Genomic DNA, 24,631 nt, shown 5'->3' on the forward strand with positions numbered 1-24,631 from the left:
CGCAATTTTGATGTTTCATGATCAGGAACTTTGACGTCGTTTTTTGTGAATTGAGATGTCGAAAGATAAGGGCGATTTTCTCATTACGCCAGTCATATTATACGCCAGTGATGCGTATGTACTTATACTACATATCATACACCAAATATGTCTATATATTACATATCATACACCAGTGTCTGTATACTACATATTATACAACAGTGTCTATATTCTACATATTATACACCAGTGTCTGTATACTACATATTATACAACAGTGTCTGTATACTACATATTATACAACAGTGTCTGTATACTATATATTATACAACAGTGTCTGTATACTACATATTATACACCAGTGTCTATATATTACATATTATACAACAGTGTATGTATACTATATATTATACAACAGTGTCTGTATACTACATATTATACACCAGTGTCTATATTCTACACATTATACACCAGTGTCTGTATACTACATATTATTACAACAGTGTCTGTATACTACATATTATACAACAGTGTCTGTATACTACATATTATACAACAGTGTCTATATACTGCATATTATACAACAGTGCCTGTCTACTACATATTATACACCAGTGTCTATATACTACATATTATACAACAGTGTCTGTATACTACATATTATACATCAGTGTCTACTACATATTATACAACAGTGTCTGTATATTACATATCATACACCAGTGCCTGTATACCACATATTATACACCAGTGTCTATATACTATATATTATATACCAGTGTCTATATACTACATATTATACATCAGTGTCTGTATACTATATATTATATGCCAGTGTCTATATATTACATATTATACAACAGTGTCTGTATACTACATATACACCAATGTCTATATACTACATATTATACAACAGTGTCTGTATATTACATATCATACACCAGTGTCTATATACTATATATTATACATCAGTGTCTGTATACTACATATTATACACCAGTGTCTATATACTATATATTATATACCAGTGTCTATATACTACATATTATACAACAGTGTCTATATACTGCATATTATACAACAGTGTCTATATACTACATATTATACAACAGTGTCTGTATACTACATATTATACATCAGTGTCTATATACTACATATTATACAACAGTGTCTGTATATTACATATCATACACCAGTGCCTGTATACCACATATTATACACCAGTGTCTATATACTATATATTATATACCAGTGTCTATATACTACATATTATACACCAGTGTCTGTATACTATATATTATACGCCAGTGTCTATATATTACATATTATACAACAGTGTCTGTATACTACATATACACCAGTGTCTATATACTACATATTATACAACAGTGTCTGTATATTACATATCATACACCAGTGTCTATATACTATATATTATACATCAGTGTCTGTATACTACATATTATACACCAGTGTCTATATACTATATATTATATACCAGTGTCTATATACTACATATTATACAACAGTGTCTATATACTACATATTATACAACAGTGTCTATATACTACATATTATACAAAAGTGTCTGTATACTACATATTATACAACAGTGTCTATATACTATATATTATACAACAGTGTCTGTATATTACATATTATACACCAGTGTCTATATACTACATATTATACATCAGTGTCTATATACTACATATTATACAACAGTGTCTGTATATTACATATAATACACCAGTGCCTGTATACCACATATTATACACCAGTGTCTATATACTACATATTATACACCAGTGTCTATATACTATATATTACACATATTATACACCAGTGTCTATATACTATATATTAGACATATTATACACCAGTGTCTATATACTATATATTATACAACAGTGTCTGTATACTACATATTATACAAGAGTGTCTGTATACTATATATTATACAACAGTGTCTATATACTGCATATTATACAACAGTGTCTGTATACTACATATGATACACCAGTGTCTGTATACTATATATTATACAACAGTGTCTGTATAATACATATTATACAACAGTGTCTGTATACTACATATTATACACCAGTGTCTATATATTACATATTATACAACAGTGTCTGTATACTACATATTATACAACAGTGTCTGTATACTATATATTATACAACAGTGTCTATATGCTATATATTATATACCAGTGTCTATATACTACATATTATACAACAGTGTCTATATACTATATATTATATACCAGTGTCTATATACTACATATTATACAACAGTGTCTATATACTACATATTATACAACAGTGTCTATATACTATATATTATATACCAGTGTCTATATACTACATATTATACAACAGTGTCTATATACTACATATTATACAACAGTGTCTGTATACTACATATTATACATCAGTGTCTATATATTACATATTATACAACAGTGTATGTATACTATATATTATACAACAGTGTCTGTATACTACATATTATACATCAGTGTCTATATATTACATATTATACATGAATGGTATGTTTGAACTTACACTAAAGATCAATTAATACAACTCGCAGTTTGTCCTCTATTTTATTTCTAACCAAAAGCTGGCGAGAATACTTTAGAAACAGAAGCAGATCATCTATTGAATTTAGTGCATTAATGGATAGTATCATGTTTAATTACCATGCAGGTCGGGTTAAGGAGGTTTGTCACATCGTGTTGTGTTTTTGTTGTTAATGTTACCTCTTCATCTTCAATTCATATGCATAAAGTATGTGAGAACGATATGAAAATTCTAATCTAAGATTAATAAAATGGTAATTATGTATTTTAGACGGAAATTGCAATGTGCCACAATGAACTCATCTAATTTCTAAGGAATATTAAACCCCTATAGAAAATGAAATTGATATGCAGGATTTGTTGGGGGGGGGGGGGGGGCATACACAGTGGATAAAACATATCTATAGCCTTTTTGTTGACATGTGTGTTCGTGGGGGAATCATGTATATCTTTAGTTCAAAAACGTACATTGATTGTAGGAGAAAGCGGTGATATATTTCCCAAATTAGAAGGAAATCAATTTACATTTGACTTTTAAGTTTAAAACGTTTTAAGGCCACACGTGAATTATGAGAAACAACGGTGAAATAGGGAGCAGTTTTTCGTTCTATTTTTTTTTTTAGACATTGAATGTGGGTTTTGAGTGTAAAAAATTCTCAATAACGTCAAGTTTCTGATAAAAATATATGTGAAGCAAAGTGTCCATACGTTAATGGAGATATCAAATTTCCCCAGAAATGACTCTCATAAAACCTCGAGGTGTCAATGTTTGTGTTCATTCATTCTAATTACAAGCAAATTAAGACAAGTTATTGTAAGATTTCTAACTACGTTCTGTTGTGCTCGTCGGACAATCTAAAGACCTATTGCTCTCTTCTCTTGGAACCTCTGGAAATTTGACGTAGAAGTCCATCGATCTGTGAAAATAAAGCAGCATCCTTATAACATAGTCGGTTGACAGTGTTGGCACAGATATCTTATTATAGGAATACTAACAGTATCTGTTTGTTTTAGAGAGGTATAACTTCGAGTGTGTTTTACTCGTCCAGTCAGTTGGTAAGAGTCACGTGTAGAAGATGTATCCTCTGATCCTGACAACATTACTGGCGTTGTGGAATAGTGCTGAGGGGAAGGACGTATTCATAACGGTAAGGAAATGTCATGTTGCTAAAAAAGTCAAGTTTGTCCTTATACATAAAAGCAACATAAACTGAAGACATGTATATAAAGAAGGAAGTAATATGCACTGGTTTGCTGTCTGTATATTGGTCATATAGATTTTTAACCAAAAATGTTGGACTATGAATGCTAAAATATTTTTAAGAAATACTGAAGTTAAACCTGTTCTGACCGGCCATGGGAACTCAGACTGTCTCAGTCAGTCTGAAATTAAAGCCGTTCTGACCGGCCATGACAACTCAGTCTGTCGAACACTCGCTTCAATATCGAAAAGTCGTAAGTTCGAACCCCGTAGTCGCGCTAGACCCGAGATATAAAAAATGTAGCGACTAATTCTTCTTCAAACGTTCGGCATTCGAAGTAAAAATCGCGGGTCTTTGGAATGTGACCATACAAACTTAGATCATTCCATTGACACGGGATAGACGTCGATAGAGAAAAATATAGGTCCAAACCTCTACTAGTAGATGGTGTTGTTTCTCCGCAAGTAAAAATCCTCAGTAGGACATAACACTGAAGACAACCAAACAAATCACTCCATTCTGTGTCGTGTTTCAGTATATCCAAAAAAAAAAAAAATATCAGTTAATCTATCTACACACGAAAGAACGGATTCCATGCAAATAATCACAGACCTTCAGCCTTATTTACAGAACAATTTAGCGATATAGTTTCAATCATGAATGTACAAGCCGGTTCACACTCATTTATATGGACCCAGATTAAGAATAACTTGACCTGGATCACAATTAATTTTTACAGATTTCTATGATAGTTTAAAAGTTGTTAATCCACGCACATCGAGCCGTTGAGAATCGCAGTGCAAACGCGATATGCATTAACTTTTAAAAATCTAGAAATGGAAATCTGTAGAAATATATCCATAGAAATCTGTAAATATTAATTCTGTTGATATTTCAATACTGCACAACCTGATGATAACCGCGTCACATATATAGTCATGTCAAAATTTAGAATTGTGAATGTGTTAGAAAGTGAGAAATAATAATGTTTTATTGTTTTCTTATTAGTGGAATGTACAAAAGTTCTTAATAAAATATTTATTTTGAAAAATCATAAAAAAAAATAGAAGCCCTTATCGCTGTTACACTGTACATTTCATTTTTACTCATCATTAATCAAATATCATTAATTCACAATTTTATGTTAAGTGTTTGCGAAAAGTATTCCCCAGAATGACAGTGTACAACATTTAAGATATAAAGCAATTATATATATATTTATTTATGTCCTCATTTATCTCTTTATTTCCCAATATTGCAAAGAACTCCGAAACATATCATTTCCAGTTCCATCTTAGACCTGTAGCTTCGTTAATTTTTACATTTTAAAAGCAACTAAATCAGTTTGGATGAAAAATGTCATTTATTCATGACGAACTTAATAAACTACTACAAATCAACTACATCACTAATAGGGAGATCCCCGACAAACATAATCCCACTTATTGAGCAAATGTTATGACAGGCAGTGGGATCTCCTTAGAACTTAAGAGAAACAATATTACATAATAATGTATAAATATTAAATCATGTTAAAGCACATATCGAAAATTCGGTGATCTATCTATCTATCTATCTATCTATCTATATGATTTAAGATTTTAATTCAAAATGCGCGCCATGCAGATCGGAGTTACAGACATCTAGTACCAAGTGACGTAGATCCGGGGTACATACATATGTACACTGTATATTAGCACGTGAAGACAGCATTTCACAAATCAATTTTAGCTTTTAAAGTTTAATTAACACATAAGCAACACTTATAGACCGAAAGTTGAAAAGCACATACAATACCTATGAACAAATTGTTTAAATTGGGGGGGGGGGGGGGGGGGGGGATTCTTTCGCTTTCATTCAATAGACAAATTATCTCCTGAGCTTTAGAGCACAACTATGCAGGATTCTACAGCTGAGTATTTACTGCTTCAATATTGATCCCAATGGTGCAAACATATTACATATCTATTACTGAACCCTGTCCAGTTGAAAAAAGTTCTGCCAATTCAAATTTTGAAAGGGTTTTACAGGGACTATATTTTGTGGCGAAAGGATTGATTATTCAAAAAGTTTTAAATCTGCGTGATATTACTTTTTTTGTTTCGTCCAATACATCTTCTATTTTATACTCCTATACTCGTATTTCAGTTGTATAATTTATGAAACAAATAGTTGAAACCTGGAACTAGTTCAAATATTATACTTTAATAATTTGGTTGATATTTTTCCAAACAGAACATCGATTTTTTAAAAAGCTTAAATTAATTTACTTGAAATTTTGTATAAAATTCTGTATTTTCGCCAAAAATAATATTTTAAAAAAAATTGGTCTCTAGCTCTGACTTTTTGAAGTTGCATTTCTTTTAAGAGAAGACCTTGAAAATTTTAGAAATTGACATTATTCCTAATATGTACCTTTTAAACTCTCAAATTTGATATCATGGAATTTTTTCGTATCTCAAGTGCAAAAAGATCATCATTTATTTCCATTACTAGTGCTAAACTTTTTTAAAATTAAATCTGTAGTGTTGGAAGACATGATTATGTATCTATTCTATGTAATACTTGATTTGTGTTGCTTATGTTGTGTTGACGCCAACAGTCAAATCAAGTTTAGTTGGGTAAATTTTAAGTGGAAAAATGTCATATTTAGAACACTGTACCTCAATAACAAGCTTTGTGACACCAGCTTTTCTTTTTTAATTTCCTAATTCTCCTTCAGTAAAGAAATCAAAAATACACTTTCCAAAAAATTAACATTACTCCAAGGTATGAACCTGTTAATCACACTTGAATTTCTAAATACTTTCCCTTCATTTATTAGAGCGTCATTTCAATATTTTTCCATATTGCATTAGTGCATGATTTGATAATATTTTAAACATTTATGATTTCTTAAGAGTGTTCTTACATACCCTGTAGATGAAAGTATCAATGGGTTTTTTATATATATATAAAGTGAGAATTTATGTATTAGAATTGTTTCTTCTGTTTTCATTTTTAGATTAAAGATGTCGTATTACAGTTTCTTTGTGTTTCCATGGCAATTATTTAGAATGCTTAGAATAGCAGCCGCTTTGATGCTTTTCATCAAAATTATCTTGTATATGTGTAGTGATACTGTAAAATATGTTATTGTGTAAGCCGCATTTATAGCGATCCCGGTTAAACTAACTTAATTGACGCCCGAAGCGGGACAAATATTTCGTTTTAAAATTGAATTTAAGCCAAACTGTAGTACGATATTGATGAACAGGTTAGGACTATTATAAGACAGTCCTCGCTTTTAACGCTCTTTGACTTCACACCTAATCAAGGACACCCAGGAAGATGCCATTTGTGGAAGACGCGTCGCAAGCATTGGGAATATTATATGAATGTTTATATAAGTGAGGGAGACAACCATGTAAATACTGTATAGTAACAAGGGAATGTGTAGAAACTAATAGTTTTTGAGATTTTTTAAAACATGATTTGCTGACTGCCTTTCAAACAATTACCAGGGTTACATTGAAGGCGTGACAAACTAAAAAAAATAAAAATAATAACAGACGTACTGTTATCAATGGTGGCGTAAATATACTGTACTCGGTATAGTTTTGAAATACAACATGTAAAAACAGCTAATGAGCTCAATCTGCATATTTAGAAGAACACTCAACGGCTCAGTGACGTAGTCGAAATAAATGTGTTAATCACCCCCAAAACACATAAAATGTACCAGAATATCGCTAAATGCATCGAAGACACAAGAAATTTGACGTGACATTAAGAGACTATTGAGACTTGTTCGTTCTCTCTGTAGAGAGAAGACGTCACACATATAAAAGTTCTATTACCACTCAGCATCATTTTCTCCATGATTTTTAAATTACGTAGATGGCATTTATTTAAGAATGAAGATATCTGATTTAAAAACAAATGAGCTTCAGTCAAAATGTGAAAATATATGAACTTCTCTTTTAGATATTTCTTCTTCCTCAGTATTTTAAAATTTTATTATTTATTATTTTATGTTTATTTTATGTTTTTTCCCTTAGCACATTATATAGATTTATTAGATCTAACGGGTAAAGTGGCTGTTTTAGCGGAAATGAAATGTCATGTTCTGACTATTCCCGACTCAGGCTAGCAGAAATGAAATGTCATGTTCTGACTATTCCCGGGTCAGGCTAGCGGAAATGAAATGTCATGTTTTGACTATTCCCGGGCCAGGCTAGCGGAAATGAAATGTCATGTTTTGACTATTCCCGGGCCAGGATAACGGAAATGAAATGTCATGTTCTGACTATTCCCGGGTCAGGCTAGCGGAAATGAAATGTCATGTTTTGACTATTCCCGGGCCAGGCTAGCGGAAATGAAATGTCATGTTTTGACTATTCCCGGGCCAGGATAACGGAAATGAAATGTCATGTTCTGACTATTCCCGGGTCAGGCTAGCGGAAATGAAATGTCATGTTTTGACTATTCCCGGGCCAGGATAACGGAAATGAAATGTCATGTTCTGACTATTCCCGGGTCAGGCAAGCGTGATATACGGAGTGATTACCGAAGACTCAGTTGTATATAGCAAGTTGAGGTCGGTATGGTATATATGCATGATGCTCTAACAAGTAATTTCAGTTTAATAGGAAAATAGAGTAATACATTGCCGTATATTTTCAAGTCACCTTGAGGTCAATATCAATATTGGTCGAGGGTTGATACGGTGTATTGTCTAACCATGCCTTTATAAACTTACTAAAAAAAAAAAAAAAAAAAAAACATACACAAAGGTAGAATAAACAAAAAAAAGTTATGTTTTTTATCGAAAAAAATATCATTATTATATCATTTTCAAATTTCAAGATTACATCTTGCAGCATATTTGTATAAGGTATCTGGATTAAATCTGAATAACAGAAATACTGACATTATACTGAAGGTCGTCGTCATAAAAAGGGGGTTTTAAAAGATGTTTATATCCTTTTTGAAAATATTGCAAATTTTTAAGGCAAACTTGATTAGATACGGTAAAAAAAAACCCACACTGCTACGGCCTTGGGCGACACGCATCGGGTAAAGATTTGTTGTACTTCACCTAAAGCTGGTGACGTCTGTGAACAAGTGCAAAATTTTCCGATGGAACGTAAAATCTATATTAACAAATTTTGTCAAGAAACTCCGAAACGCTTGCTCCTTTAATATTGTTTCATATGTGAGGTGAAGTCCGTAAGCTATAATAGAATCTTAGTATAGTGTAAAATTGATTAAAAACTTACATTCGTTTTCGATAAACTACCCTGAAATAGCAAAAGTGAGAGTAAAGTGGCGAACACGCTTCAAAGCCAAATGGAGGATCTAAGCCACTTTTTTATGACAACTTAAGATAATACGATGTGAAGTAAATCCGTTGTTCATCGATGCTTGATTTTGATCTTACAGAAGAAATAAATTTTGATAATTGTTGAATAGATAAAAGATGCCTGTTCGTTTCTTCTCTCCTTCATTTTGATCTTGAATTAGCCTTATGGAAATTTTCAGAACGAAGCGCCCAGAACGAAGTAACAGCATAGACGCTTAGGTCTACTACCAATCGCACATTTTCAGGCCTTTCCGGTGAGCCGAAAAGTCGCGATTGGTTTACAACATGATCAACATAAAATTGTGTAGGTGTTCAGTGTTAGTTATACTTATAATAGCTTTGACTAGACCCATATTTATCATTTTATGAAGATTTATAATTATATTACTTATATACATCTCATTCAACGAATGACACGCCCCTCCCGAGAACAACGATCTGACACATAATTTTTTAAATACAATATTCATCTAATGTTTTCGATGTTCTTTGAGATCATTTATGTTACATGAGGAACATTTGATTTGGATCTCCAAGTGACTTCCTAACAGTCAAATTGTATATGGTATCAATAAATATAACATAAAAATTGTATATGGTATCTATAAATATAACATAACAATTGCACACATTTATTCAAAAATTGCTTTTAAATTCATTTGAATTAAAGATATTGTTCATTCAATTCATGTGTGCAACAATTCAAACACGCATTAAAAAAAGTCCTTCTATGCAATATTATTCAATTGTGATTTCCCGCGCTTGAGCGGTGATTCATCTAGTGACATGAAAACAAACAAGCGCTTCCTGCGGAGCATAAGCCATCGACGACTCTGTCCATTTAACCCCGTTCTGGACTGTAGTTGTTGCCTCTCCCTAGGTCTTGTCCACTCCCTTGTACTTGGATTGCGTGGGCAATAAGTTTGAAAAAGTGAAGATAACGAACAGTGATCGATCTCATAAGTCCGATAAATACAAAATTACAAGTAGGGCAAACACGGACCCCTGGACACACCAGAGGTGGGATCAGGTGCATATTTTAGAGTCGAATTCAATGTTAAACTCATAATTAATCAATAAAACGATGCTTCTTGTACTGACTAATATTGATTAAAAGAAAATATCACTCCAAAATTCGATAACAAAAGCACACAATTGTAGTCAACCGAATTTTGAGCGACCGAGTCACATGACTCAAAACAGCGAGACAGTTTGTTAAAATGTTTTCATGAGGATGTCTATGTGATGAAAGAACTCATAAAATCGATATTAGTAAGTACAAGAAGCATCGTTTTATTGATTAATTATGAGTTTAACATTGAATTCGGCTTGCAAGTATTTAAAATTGGCCCGAGAATGCCGCCTCCAGCTGGAGTTGGCGAATTTCCAGTTTACGTAATGGCGCCGGTTTTGACGTTTTCCTGGCACGGTAAATATCAAAATCATAAAAAAAAAGTCAGGAAAACGTCAGATATTTTGGACTAAGGAGGAATAAGCACCCCCGTCAGCCCTACATCTTGATCAGCTTGATCTAAGTTATCCGTGGTCAAAATCAGTGTGCCAAGAACGGTATGACAATAGGTAAGAAACACGCCAGACAGCATTTGACACAATGATAGGTTGTATTGGCAAACTAAATCGTAATAACGACCATAGAATTTGCGAAATGCTGAGAATTGAAACCCCTGTAACATCAAATTGTTTGTCAGTAGCCTGCCTCGATTTGAAATCTAATCGTAAGTAGAACAAGCTCTTGCGTGTCGAATCAGTTGAGAGAGATAAACCCCATATGCAGGCGATAATGGAATATTGCTACATAAGTAAGGGAAGTTGACGATGAAGAAGCTTAAATCATCCCATTTGTCATAAAGTTGATTTGTTAAAGTGTGCCATTAGTATCTATCCTCAATAAAATATCTAAGTATGAAGCAGAAGTGGACGACTCTGTGGTGTCTTTTATTTCGAGTTAACAGGGATATGTCGAATCGACATGTGAATGAAAGTTATTATTGCTAATAGATAGAACGTCGTCGATGTATCTTGTCAATGAGGAACTACAGCAATTTTTTTTATTTCAACTTCAGAATACCTGTGCATGGAATGAGATATTCGGGGGGGGGGGGGGGGGGGTAGCTCTTGTAAAAAATCAAATGTAAGTTAGAGAAATTGAAATGGCAAATATTCCTTCTTCATCAACTTTATGGAACTGCCTCCCGTTAAATCATTGTGTCGAAGATTCATTAGCTATTTTTAAAAACAAACTTAAAACATATTTTTAAAAACTTGCATTTAATCTGTAATTCGGTATTTATGTATGCGGTTATCTTTTTAAAACCCCACCTCAGTTGTAGTACTATTTTATGCCTTTTTCTATCTATCTTTTGTTTTTTGTTTCAGTTTGTTTTTATTGTTTTACATGTAAAGCGCTTTAGGGTAATTGTCTTAATTTGGTAAAGCGCTATATAAATGAATAATAATATTACATTTTACAATCAATCTGTCTCATCAATTTACCACTTTCACAGTGGTCTGATTGGTGAAGGCCTGGCCGATATAGATGATGTACTTTTTCTTCCTACTTTTGTGAGTCGTACATGTAATAATTCACGCAGCTTACAATGGTTTATGATAGAGAACTTTTGATATTAAAATATATGCAACAAAACTATCCAAATGTATTTCTATAAAATGTTGTTCTGTGCAGAATTACCTGTATCCTATACAAACGTTTTGAATATTTAAATTTTACTGGTTTCGTTTTATTCTAGTCGCCAATTCTGATTGAGTTTTATTTTTGACTGCTCCAAGTTCGGACAGACACATTGCTTTAATTGGGACTTAGGAAGACTTGTATATGTTATCAGAAAATAAAATTATTTCAAACCAAAATCAATTGTTTATTTCCATATATAAAAAATATTGATCGCATTTAATTGAAGTGAAATGAAAGAAAATTCATTCCGAATGATTAACACACATTGATATTACTTTTTAATTTAATCCGGAAAGCACAAGTAATTATCATACATGTATATATCTAATTCCCTTCACCAATCAGCATTCAATAAGTTCAATATTTTTCTATAGGTATTCTTCCTTGTGGTTTTTTTTAATCCACTACATTGTATGATATTAAGGTCTTCTGTCCCCGTGGAGTCCAAACAGTGATCTGTTTCTTATCAGAAGGGGTCCGTATCGAAGATACGAGGACTCAATAGTAATCATATCAATTTTATTTTGTGACGCAATATCATGGGAATGCCAATTATATACAATGTAACTAGCTGTTCAAAATTTTATGTAGCATCGTAAATCGAACACTAGACTTACAAATGTACTTATTTACACGCTTTTTGCGTCTTTTATCCTTTGTTAATCCCTTTTCTAGACCACGCTAAAGCTTTTTGCATGACATTTTCTGGTAAATATTGCTTTAACCATTATATAACAATGGATCAATCTATCCATCATATTTCTCAAAGAGGACTGAGTAATGAAAAGCAAAAAAAAAAAAAAAAAAAAAAAAAAAAAAAAAAAAATTAAAGTATCAAAACGGATTTTCAAATGCATGTAAATTACATGTACGAATATGCCAAACTGACCTCGCTTCTGAAGTTGATTAAGAAAATTGCGAAATTTCCCTGATGTTTTAGATACTTTGTTATTTAGTATAAGTATTTTACAAGATCCAGAAATACCGCATTTGCTAATAAGAAAACATAGAAATCGTGGAATTCCTAAGCAAGCAACGAAATTGAGAGAGGGAGGGGCAAACTCAAAAAACCAACAACAACAAATTACTCCTGATAATCACAAAAGATGGGTGAGAGTTGAGGGTCTTTCATATGAGACCCTGAAAACCGAAGTCCCGTGTCGTGACAGGCGATGAGACCCTGAAAACCGAAGTCCCGTGTCGCGACAGGCGATGAGACCCTGAAAACCGAAGTCCCGTGTAGTGACAGGCGATGAGACCCTGAAAACCGAAGTCCCGTGTAGTGACAGGCGATGAGACCCTGAAAACTGAAGACCCGTGTAGTGACAGGCGATGAGACCCTGAAAACCGAAGTCCCGTGTCGCGTCAGGCTTTGGTACCATAGATAACCCTCACTGCTACACAACCATGAGAGTCATGCATATGTCTAACTGTGTCACACCTCACCTACAGCTGATGACGTATCAATATGAGTGAAGTTTCCTTGATGAGACGTAAAACAAATAAACAAATTAAACAGGCTAAATTATTTGTTTTCATGAGCATTACCACGGGACCATTAATGTCCTCAAATAGGTATGCTATAATTAAACTTTCGATCTAATCGACAAATCAATGACGAAGAAACGATTAAATGCCATGACCTTTAAGATTCGAATATCATCATCCCCCCGTCCTTCTGGAGTTACAAAGTCAGTTCCATTGAATAGTCATTGTTGATATATATAAGTCTTAATACTGAAAAGATTTTGCTACAGCCTAGTAAAATGAATTTATGTAAAGACTTGAATTCTTTATTGATATCATGGGAGACCGACTACTACACCTAACATTGACTACAATGCTAAGGAGTGGATCCTACAATTAGGATGGACTATAACAAACTGACTCATACATGCTTTATACTTGCAGTCTATTTAATTGAATTCAATTTTCCAAATCAATTATGAATATGTCCTGAATTAATCCTATTTTTGAATCTTCAATTAGTTGTTCGTAATTTTGAATATGTGTATATATCTGCATTTGTTTTAAAACTGAATTTAACGAACTCATTCTCTTGGTTTAGAGGTCGAATTCACCAATATGCCCCCCGCGAGCTGTGTGTGGGAACATCTTTGAGTTTGACCGGATGATGGACGATGGCTCTTTAGAACCAGAAAGGAGACACATCACCAACTGTTTCTGCAACCATACAAGAGCCTGCAACTTCAACAGAGGAAACATGATCTACCAGAGCAGGACTCAAATGTCAGTAGTCTCCTCAAGTTTTTATGTAAACTGGCCCTTTATATTGTGAAGAAGGCAGACGCCATAATTTTACGAATGTTTGATAATTCCATCATTACAAGGATACTCCAGAATGAGTGTTGTACATTGATAGAACACCAAGAGCTCAGATGACATAGATCGTAAAGAGTGTTGTACATTGATAGAACACCAAGAGCTTAAACGACGTAGATCTTTATTATACTCTTTTGAAACTGAATTGATCTTAAACGCGATACTCGGTATTTATGTAGGAAGCCTTCATCCTCATTTGGAGGGTACGTTGGTATTTTGTGTTAATCGAAGTTCATCAATCGGTGGAAATAAGAATATTTACATTCGTGTACAAACGTTTAGTTGCAGAAAGATTCGAACTCCTGATTAACGGATATTGATAACGTAGTCTGTGTAATGATTGTCGACGCCAATTACAATGTCACAAAGTGAAGAAAAGGTCTCACGTTGCAGTGCAATAGCCTTTTAAAAGAAACATTTGGTGTTATGACATTGTAAGTTTTCATTTTTAACCCCTACCCAAGAAAAGAAAATGTGGGAAAATAGTTCCTTAGAACGTAAGTGACTCCTCACAGTTGAGGTACAATTTCTCTCTATTGATGACAGGTTAACGCTTAATCTACTGATAAGTAAACAGTCGAGAAGTTGCGCAGTATCTATAAGGTATTTAGACGCATGTATCATGTAGCTGTCGCCCAATTCAAAGTACAATATGAGGTCGAGGCCTAATTTGGCACCTCATGCATCTGAAAGATTTAAGATTTGCATATATGTATATTTTTTACTTTTCAAACTGAATGCGACAAAACCATGATTATATTCAACACAATGAAAAAATTATTCTCTCATGTATTTTTATACCAAGATCTCAAATTCTACCATATTTATTGCAAAGATCAAAGGAATGCCGCAGTTATTATTCTGCGATATACCTTCATACGTAATATGATAAAAATTGATACACATTTCATTTTCAATGTTACATTTGTTAATACAACAATATATGAATCAGTCGCATGCATTCCGAGAACGATACACATTTAGAAAAACATGGAGATGCAAAGATAAGTTTTCTTGGACTGTGTATTCAAAGCAGTTGATATAATCCGTCAACATCATACAAAATACTTGAAATATTAGTATACCCTCCCATCTCACAGTTTTCGTAAGCAAAACACATCTAGGCCTCGTTCGTCTCGGATACTTCCATGATGCCACGAAGTGACCTATTTCGTAGCCGTATAGGTAAACGATCGGCTGTATATTTCTGAGCCGTAGTAGTTCTTGTTTTCGTGAATGTTGCGGGATAACCTCCTTGGTCTCAAAATGTTGTTTGAACTATAAATGCCTTGGATAACGCCTCAGCTTTTATATTTAAAAAACATTTCTCAACCGAGGAGTTTATCTTGCAACATCCACGAAAACGAAAACTTTATTTCTTAAATCATAGAGCGACTTCGTAAACAAGATTACCGTAATACGTATTTCTACAAATAACGAACATAGAAAGTATCATTACGAACATGTTCTTAAAGTTACTCATTATCAATATCCGTGAAGATTTTCACAAAAGTCATTACCTTTCATGAAAATAATGTACAAATTTTTCTTTAAAAAATTGAATCATTTCAGAGGACCAAATCAGACCCACATCATATGATAGACCAAAGTCTTCTAGACAAATGAACAATCTCACAAACAATCACTTGGGGGATATGGAAATAACTGAAGTTTAATGTAATCTGGCTTTCTGGTTCATTGTAACATGATAATGCTCGCAAATAAAATCAGGAAAATGAAAAGCTTTCATCGTGGAACTTTTCAGATTACGTTTATCAATAGAAATGACAAGATAAAAAGCTGTCTGCCCATTGTTGAGCATTGACTTTGAAATAGAAAACATCTTTAGGAAACCTGGTAATGAGGAATAGTAGAAGGCATGGGGGAGAATAGAAAGTAGATGCCAAGCTTCAAAGAGAGCGGTCATGATGGCTGAAAGGAACCAATCGATGAGTTCATTTATTCTAACATACGTTGATGGTGTTGTAGGATACCAAACGCAATGATGTAAAAATAATAATCTTTTCCCATTTATTTTCAATCAAACAATCAAAATACCATCTTTAAGATTATCTGCTTAGTTTATTTCTGATCCCTTGTAAGCGGTATACTAAGATAATGCTTCCCTCTAGAGACCTAAGAGGACTAAACAGAGGATACTCTTATAAGACGATAGTACACAATGTCGGCACAGAATGTCATTATTGTGTGAAGCAAAAACAAAATTCTCTTTATCCTTTCATCGGAAGTGGTCATACTTTGAAAAATGAAAAATAAAAACTACTCAATTACTGAAGTCAGGTTATTTCTGTCATAAAATGCTTGCAAAAATTAGAGGATGATTTGTTGCAACTCATGCAAACATTTTAGCATGTAAATAATCTGATTTCGGAATGTGTACATTTAGTATTTATATTTTGAATACAAATGATTTTAAATGTATTATAGATCCTACTATTGATGTAAAATTTAGCAGTGTTATCATTATGTTATATCTACCTGTACACCCTCTCGTGTTCTGACCCAAGGAATAATTAAATTGTAATTAGAACAATGAAAAATTAAGTTGTAATTAGAACAATGAATCATTAATCTGTAATTAGGACAATGAATCATTAAGTTGTAATTAGGACAGGTCTTTGAAACTTGATATGATATTGAAATATCTACATAAACACGTAGATTGTGAGGGGGAATGTGTCAGGGTCATTGTCGAGATCAATTTGTTACCGGAGAGATCTGGTCATTTCTTTGAGCATTGATAAATAGATTCTGACTTCGATAAATTGCCATCTAACTATGACGGGGAGAAAACGAAGATCCTCTTTCAAATGAATTCATATCTGCCTAATGGATTTGGACGTGATCTATTCCCATATGTACAATTGCCCTGTTCATAACGGTTTTGCTTGTATAGTCACTTTGACCATTGCAAACCCTCCGTAATTAAGTTTTGGCATGTTCGGGATTCGTATACAATTCACCTCTACCATGAGGAATATCTGACAGACTCACGATCCGATCCTTTGTGCTGAAGTTTCAAAGATAACAATACTGCCACCATCCATCAGGACGTCTTATTCATTCATCGAAATCTAGACCATGCATAATGAAATATCAATCACTGTCGTTACGACTTATTATTTCATTCTTGTAGGATCAACGAAATGCATAATAAACTACAAATAGAAAATATCGCTAAGGGACGGCTGAAACCCCTTCACTTCATGGTGCATTTGTACTTTGGCTAAATTTAGGAAAATTTTCATTACTCATAACGACCCAGTAACACACTCACCAGCATACTGTACAGCTTCCAATCAGACTGCAATAGTTTTGATAATGAATACAGTTGACTTCGTCACTTTTGATTTGTTTTTGCTGGGTTTTTTCTCTCTTTCTTTTGAAGGTAATATGTGACGATGACATTATATACTAAGTCTTTCCAAAAACAACACATTGATGAAGCTTTCAGAACATCGGATATTTTATGTCGTTTCTATAAAATCTCTGAAAAGCCTCCATGAATATTCATAGTCGTCAGTACGTGACCACTGTTAAATTGTTGCATGTAGTTTTAAATTCGGGAAACTATGATAATCCCTATAGTCTTGTCTAAATGATAAAGTACCACAAAATGTCGGATTGCACAAACATTGCAAAGTTGATGGGTCATGTTCATATTCAAATGTTGCAGATTTCATATTCCGATGAAGTTTTTATACTTTTTACATACCAGGGAAGTGTTGTGTGAGCCTGTAAGTGCTTTGCCGAGGTGCAGGCCGGGAATGGTCGCCAGACGCATGTACGTGGACTCTATGGACTTCAACGACAAATCTTATTACGCTGTAAGTAACCCGAGTCTACACGACAAATCTTATTACGCTGTAAGTAACCCGAGTCTACGACAAATCTTATTACGCTGTAAGTAACCCGAGTCTACACGACAAATCTTATTACGCTGTAAGTAACCCGAGTCTACACGACAAATCTTATTACGCTGTAAGTAACCCGAGTCTACACGACAAATTTTATTACGCTGTAAGTAACCCGAGTCTACACGACAAATCTTATTACGCTATAAGTAACCCGAGTCTACACGACAAATCGTATTACGCTGTAAGTAACCCGAGTCTACGCGACAAATCTTATTACACTGTGATTAACCCGAGTCTACGCGACAAATCTTATTACACTGTGATTAACCCGAGTCTACACGACAAATCTTATTACGCTGTGAGTAACCCGAGTCTACACGACAAATCTTATTACGCTGTGAGTAACCCGAATCTATAACCAGAAATCGTTGTGCTACGTTCCCACTATCACGATTCGCGGCACGATTGAAATCGTGGTCTTATCCGTGGTGATTGTATCAAATCCTACCTAATATTGGCGTCAGTCGTGACAATCGTATTGATCTTAGAAAAAATTTTGACTGTCAAAATGTTTTCTATAATCAACACGATTAATTTTTAGCCGTTATAATCGCATTAGATCGCATTGCATCGTGCCAAAGCGCAATATATCGCATCTAATCGTGCTCCCAAATCGTTATGGTCTTTTACAAGGTACATGTAGACACCATGCTTTGTTGCGATGTCCCACGATCTGTCACGGTAGTTATGATTTAAGCACACTGTAACCTAATTTCCCGCCATTCTCAGTTAATGGGGTTGTATTGTTCACTTTCTAGATATTTTAAGAAATGAAGTCAATGGTCAGTCGAGCTGTATATATACACGTCAGGGTCCAATCGTAACTCAAATCATGATCATCCTCGCTTCTGATCGTGAAAGACATCGCTATCACAATCGTATCCTATCGTAACATTGCGCATCGGTTCGTAATTAACGTATCGTAACGTAGACGAACGCATCTGCGCATACACGATCGTCCCAAATCGGGGACCCGGATCGTGGTGATTGTATGAGATCGAGATCCGATCGTGAACTTGATCAGACAATTTTATCAGAACGTATGTGATCGTATCTGATCGTTAACACATCGTATCGCCTAAAGTGATCAAAGCGCAACAAATCGCCGATGAACGGATTAACTCGCATCATCTCGTATCAAAACCTGAAATTCCAGAAAACTTCCGCGATCAGTTACGAATGGTCAATCGTGGTGTTCGTAACGGATCGCACGACAGTGGGAACCAGGCATTATGCTGTAAAGAATTAGAATCTACAACGACAAATCTTAAATCATGCTCTAAATATAAAATAAATGGTGGTGGGTTTTTGTGGTGGTTTTTTTTTTTTTTTTTTTTTTTTTACAATTATATCTAATACAACGGTATCAAGCAAGTATTTTAAAAAAAAAAAAAGAATTTACATCAAGTTTGCATGAGGAAGGCAAGAGAAAAGTGAAGATAACAAACAGTGATCAATCTCACAAATCTTATAAAGAATATAAGATTTAGAGTAGGGCAAACACAGACCCCTGGACACACCACAAGTGGGATCAGGTGCCTAGGAGAAATAAGTCTCCCCCGTTGATAGGTCACATCCGCCTTGAACTTTCGATCTTGATTAAGTAAACGCAATAATCCGTACTCAAAATCAGTATGAAAAGAACGGCCTAACAATTGGTGTGAAATACAGCATTCCACCTAATGACAGGTGGCATTTCCAATCATTATAACGATCATAGAATTTTCGAAGGAGATTGTTGAAATCTCTGCAACATCAACTTATTTGTCGGTAGCATGTGTGGATTTAATATCTTACTGTCTTAAGAACAATCACATTGCGGATTAGAGAACAATGGAAAAGTAATGGCGGGAAATTGAAGCAGCTTGTACTAATAAATCTAATGAAATAATATCCCGGAGCAAAAGCATCATTTGTCTTGCAAAGCAATATTGACGATGGGAATCTCATTAAATGTTAAATCTTACATATATAGTTTGCCATTTAATGAAACGAGCTGACGTACATTGTAAGTCAACCTCGTATAGTATTTCCGTTTTCTCATTTTTCTTTACAACCAGGAATAATGTCCTAAAACTTCCACTGAAATTAGTTTTGAGGCAGAACAGGGGAAAGTGTAAAGAACTACGCACGCTAACTCTGGATTCCCGCCTACATTTTCAACTCGTATATTTTAAAAATCTTTGCAATTTTGTTAATGATATTTTCTAAAATGCAAAGTAGAATCCATTAGTAATTGAATCTTTTACTTTAATACCAGTGTTAATCTATTGAGTAAAAAATGGTTAACCTTAAATTTCATTTCTCACACGTCAACCTCATCTGCAATTGATCACAGTGAGTGTTTTCACTGTGTTTTGATCTGTACACATTATTCTCTTTAGAGAAGTCGAGAAGCATAGCCTACATCGACTTCTCTTCGCAAGCATTCATGTTTTGAAAACGTGTAATCTGTCGGAGTCGGTGACGGTTTATGCTTCGACCGACGTTCGGTCGAAGCATAAACCGTCACCGACTCCGGCATTTACACGTTTTCCAGAATCAAAATATGAATGCTTGCGAAGAGAAGTCGATGTAGGCTATGCCTCTCGACCGCCCGCCCCCCCCCCCCCCCCCCCCCCCCCCCCCGTGAAACAACAAACGTTTTAGTATAAATTTGTTAAATGACATTTTATGGTACCCCCCCCCCCCAAAAAAAAAGAAGAAGAGAAGAATTTGTGTTTCAAGGCGGAAAGATGTTTTAAAAATATTTTCGGAATCCGTTTTCCATTTATTCCTATTGTGAGATACATGATTTTAATCCAAATTATAGAGTTATCTTTCTTTGTTTTGTCAAAAAAAATCAACTTTTTATGAAAATTCATATAAATATCTATATTGGCATGAAAATCATTTAAAAATGATAAGTTTTAGAAATTGACCAAAAGGTTGGCGGCGAAACAATACTATCGTTCGCATTGTTTGCAACGTGAACATGAACATTGATTATCTTTGTCATTCATAAAGAAAATATAGTTAAAATAAATTTGCATTCGGAAATATGTGTTATGCCAATGAATCCATTATACTGGAATTATCAACAATACGCGGTACGTGTTGCATGCTAAATATATCAAGATTAAGTATTTCTGTAACGTATTTTGCACAGGCTGGCAATTCTTTCTTGTAAATAAATAGCCAAACTTACCTGATTCTTCGAATTATAATTGTCTTGATCACGCAGACTCTTGTTTATTGGGGATACGCGTGTTGAAGCCAAGCGTATGAATGATCAATACTAGCTCTGATAATATTCGAGGATTGTAGGAGGAAAACACCCTAGCTGTTCCCGAGCTCTGTCTACAAAAATATATTACATGAAAAGTTGAAGATAAGTAACAGTGATCAATCTCATAACTCCTATAAGGAATACAGAATTAAGAGTTGGGCAAACACGGATCCCTAGGTATATAAGAGATGGGATCAGGGGCCAAGGAGGAGTAAGTATCCTCTGTTGACCGGTCACACCCGTCGTGAGCACTATATCTCGATCAGGTAAACGGAGTAATCCGTAGTCAAAGTCAGTGTGTAAAGAAATTGATATGAAAAACTTCAGACAGCACTTGCCCAATGACATGTTGTATTAGCAAACCTAATCGTTATAACGACCATAGAATTTGCCAAATGCTGACTTTAAACGAGACTACTGAGTCCATGGGTACTTGTTTGTCAATAGCCTGCCTCGATTTAAAATCTGATCATACGCAAAACAAGCTCTTGTGTCTCGAATCAGTTGAGAGACATAAACACCATATACAGGAAGCTGAAGTTTGTGGTATATATCTACAGTACCCGGCCATTTAATTTTTTTCACTATATATTTCATTGAAAACGACTTTTTTGAAAACACTTATTGCAACGTTATTTATAGCTCATTTCTATGGATATAATATCATAAAATGCAGGATTGTTTGTATTTTTTTTTTTTTTTTTTTTTTTTGTTTTTTGTTTTGTTTTTTTGTTTGTTTTTTTTTACATATAATTTCAAAATAAATTTATCTGTAGGTGTTGTGGTAATAATCACCCATCAAATACGAAATTGAAATTTTACGGCACAAATTTGGTAAGAAATTGTAGCATTTTGAGATTAGAAAATTTGCCGTGATGATTTGATGAATTATTCTCAATGATCAATATATCACAACTTGTTTAACATCCAAAGAAAAGAAAATTTGAACAATGTTGCATAATTAAGTGAAAAAATTATGAAAATCGATTTGATATTGACCTCAAAATAAGTGTTTATAAAAATGGATTTTTCAATGAAATACATAGTGAAAAAAATTAAATTATGACTCACTATGGTCATATACTTTATGTTCATAACATATATAAGTACGAAGCAGATTTGATATATCGAATCGACATATGAATAAAAATGATTATTGTTAATAGATAAAACGTCGTCGATATATCTGTCGACTTGAATGTCACAGCAAGAGATTTTTTCTTCTCATGTAGAAGTTTTTGAGTAATTTCTGCCTCATAAGAATATAAAAACAGGTTAGCTAATAAAGGAGCAAAAATCGTGCCCATGGGAATTCCAACAGACTGTTGGAAGACCTGATAACCAAAGACTACGAAGATACTGTCAATAAGGAACCCCAGGATCTTTTTAATATCAACTTCATAGTAACTGTGTGTACATGTCACTATGAAACAGATAGTTAAGAAATTTTAAATGATCAATATGATAAATGCATCTGAAGAAAAGTTCGTTAAGTAAATCATTGTTTACAACGAATTAACAAATTCATTAATGTTTCCGGATGAAATGTCAAAAGAACTATTTTCAAACCCCCTATGAACAGTTAGCTTTTAGAGTGCTTAATGCTAACGAACTATTATCCCCAGGCTACATGATCAAAACTTTTGTGCATGATCCATCAATAGAATGCATATATATATTCATAAAACAAGAAACATAATTAAAAATATATATAAGTCCAAGTCCCGCATTAACTTGTGGCCCGCATTCATTTCGTTAAAAAGGCACATTTTGTTTAAATAACGTATACCATTCTGGTAATCAAAGATAACGTGCTCAAACCTTCCAAATACTATCAACAAAACTTTTGAAATATGATATTTCATAAGATATCACTTCAAAGTAAATTAAAAGTGTAGTTTCAAAAGGTGGCACACGACCAAAAGTCGACCAAATCGGCGATTTTTCAGCAAATGTTTGCGAATTCCTTATATAGTATATTTGTTAATCATTTCCAAACTTGTGAAGTTCGGTTCTAATTTATGATAGGAATGAAATAAACTTATTTTGATTAACATCGATTTATCAAAGCACTAAACAGAACTTAAGAATATATATAGGCTATCTAGGCCCCTCACATACATGTATTTCAAATTCTGTAAACAAACCGCCGAAGGAATTGCTCATCTCTGTTAAGTCTCTAATATAACCAGTTATAGTTAGCAGGGGCGGATCCAGGAATTGTGGCTACGGGGGGAGCCACTTTTTGAGGCAGGGGGTCTGGGGGCTGCCTTGAGGCCCCCAATGGTCCAGGGGGCGATGTCCCCGGAAACTCCTGGATTTTACAGGTTTTATAAAGCTTTAAATATGTCTCCTATGTAGTCATTTGTACTATTTTCTATCATTTTTTATAAGGTAAAATTAATAAAAATGATGCAAATTTTAAGGATTTTTTTTGGAAAAAATTAAGTTCTCCCAATACAGTATTTCAAGAAATCAAAAGATTTTTTATTTATTTCTCCGGGAGTGAAAGAAATTATTGCTTCTTTTATCGTTTAGTACATTTTTCTAAACAAGATACCACGATTTACCTTAAATTTGAAAATTTTAGGGGGGAGGGGGCGCTGGTGCCCCCCCCCCCCTTAAATCCGCCACTGGCTAGGATTCGGTATCTGTCCAGCTGTGTTTCTGAATGAGTAATTTATCAGTTTTTGGTAAATATACGTATTTAGAAGGCCCAGTTTCAAGAAGCTATTTACATATACATGGTTAAAAGTTCTATCAATGATGCATTAATAGATGCACGCAACCACGAATTATTCGGATGCTAAATCTGACTTACATTTATCGGATAAGTGAACATGTTGATGTTTTTTTCTACAACAGGCCAGGCCATTACTCAGCAAATGAATTTTTATATGATAACTGTATTTTTAAATAACTGTATTTTTTATATGATAACTGTATTTTTTATATGATAACTGTATTTTCTTTTTACATGATATCTGTGTTTTCTACAAATTGAAATTGCCACATCTGTGTATATATATTTTCAGATACGGTGCATTTGCCCATTGAACCTCATACGCCCTGCCCAACCTCGCGTGAAGGCGACAGTGTACCGTAATCTCCAGCATGCTGGCTTCGACAAAATCTACAACTACAAATGTAATGACATTGATATGGAGGGTGAGGAATAACTGTCTTTCACAAAGGTAATTATATATAATGATATAAAAACTCCTTACTCCGTCCTTCTGTAGATATCATGT

General features: G+C 34.0%; 2 protein-coding genes across 5 annotated transcripts in view; one reads left to right on the forward strand and one right to left on the reverse strand.

The window, feature by feature from the left end:
• LOC125659626 (2'-deoxynucleoside 5'-phosphate N-hydrolase 1-like) overlaps nt 1-24,631 on the reverse strand; it is a 370,196-nt gene that overhangs the window by 327,822 nt on the left and 17,743 nt on the right. The gene's annotated exons all lie outside the window — the stretch shown is intronic.
• LOC125659079 (uncharacterized) overlaps nt 1-24,631 on the forward strand; it is a 47,980-nt gene that overhangs the window by 13,676 nt on the left and 9,673 nt on the right. For all 4 annotated transcript variants that reach the window (XM_048890626.2, XM_048890627.2, XM_056149642.1 and 1 more), the window contains exons 2-5: nt 3,587-3,720; nt 13,900-14,081; nt 17,914-18,022; nt 24,416-24,574. In XM_048890626.2, coding sequence (XP_048746583.1) covers nt 3,649-3,720; nt 13,900-14,081; nt 17,914-18,022; nt 24,416-24,559 — 507 coding nt within the window. In that variant the 5' untranslated portion in view covers nt 3,587-3,648 and the 3' untranslated portion in view covers nt 24,560-24,574. The remainder of the gene's footprint in view (nt 1-3,586; nt 3,721-13,899; nt 14,082-17,913; nt 18,023-24,415; nt 24,575-24,631) is intronic.

The sequence above is a fragment of the Ostrea edulis genome, chromosome 9 (genome assembly GCF_947568905.1).
Source record: "Ostrea edulis chromosome 9, xbOstEdul1.1, whole genome shotgun sequence".
NCBI classification, from domain to species: domain Eukaryota; kingdom Metazoa; phylum Mollusca; class Bivalvia; order Ostreida; family Ostreidae; genus Ostrea; species Ostrea edulis.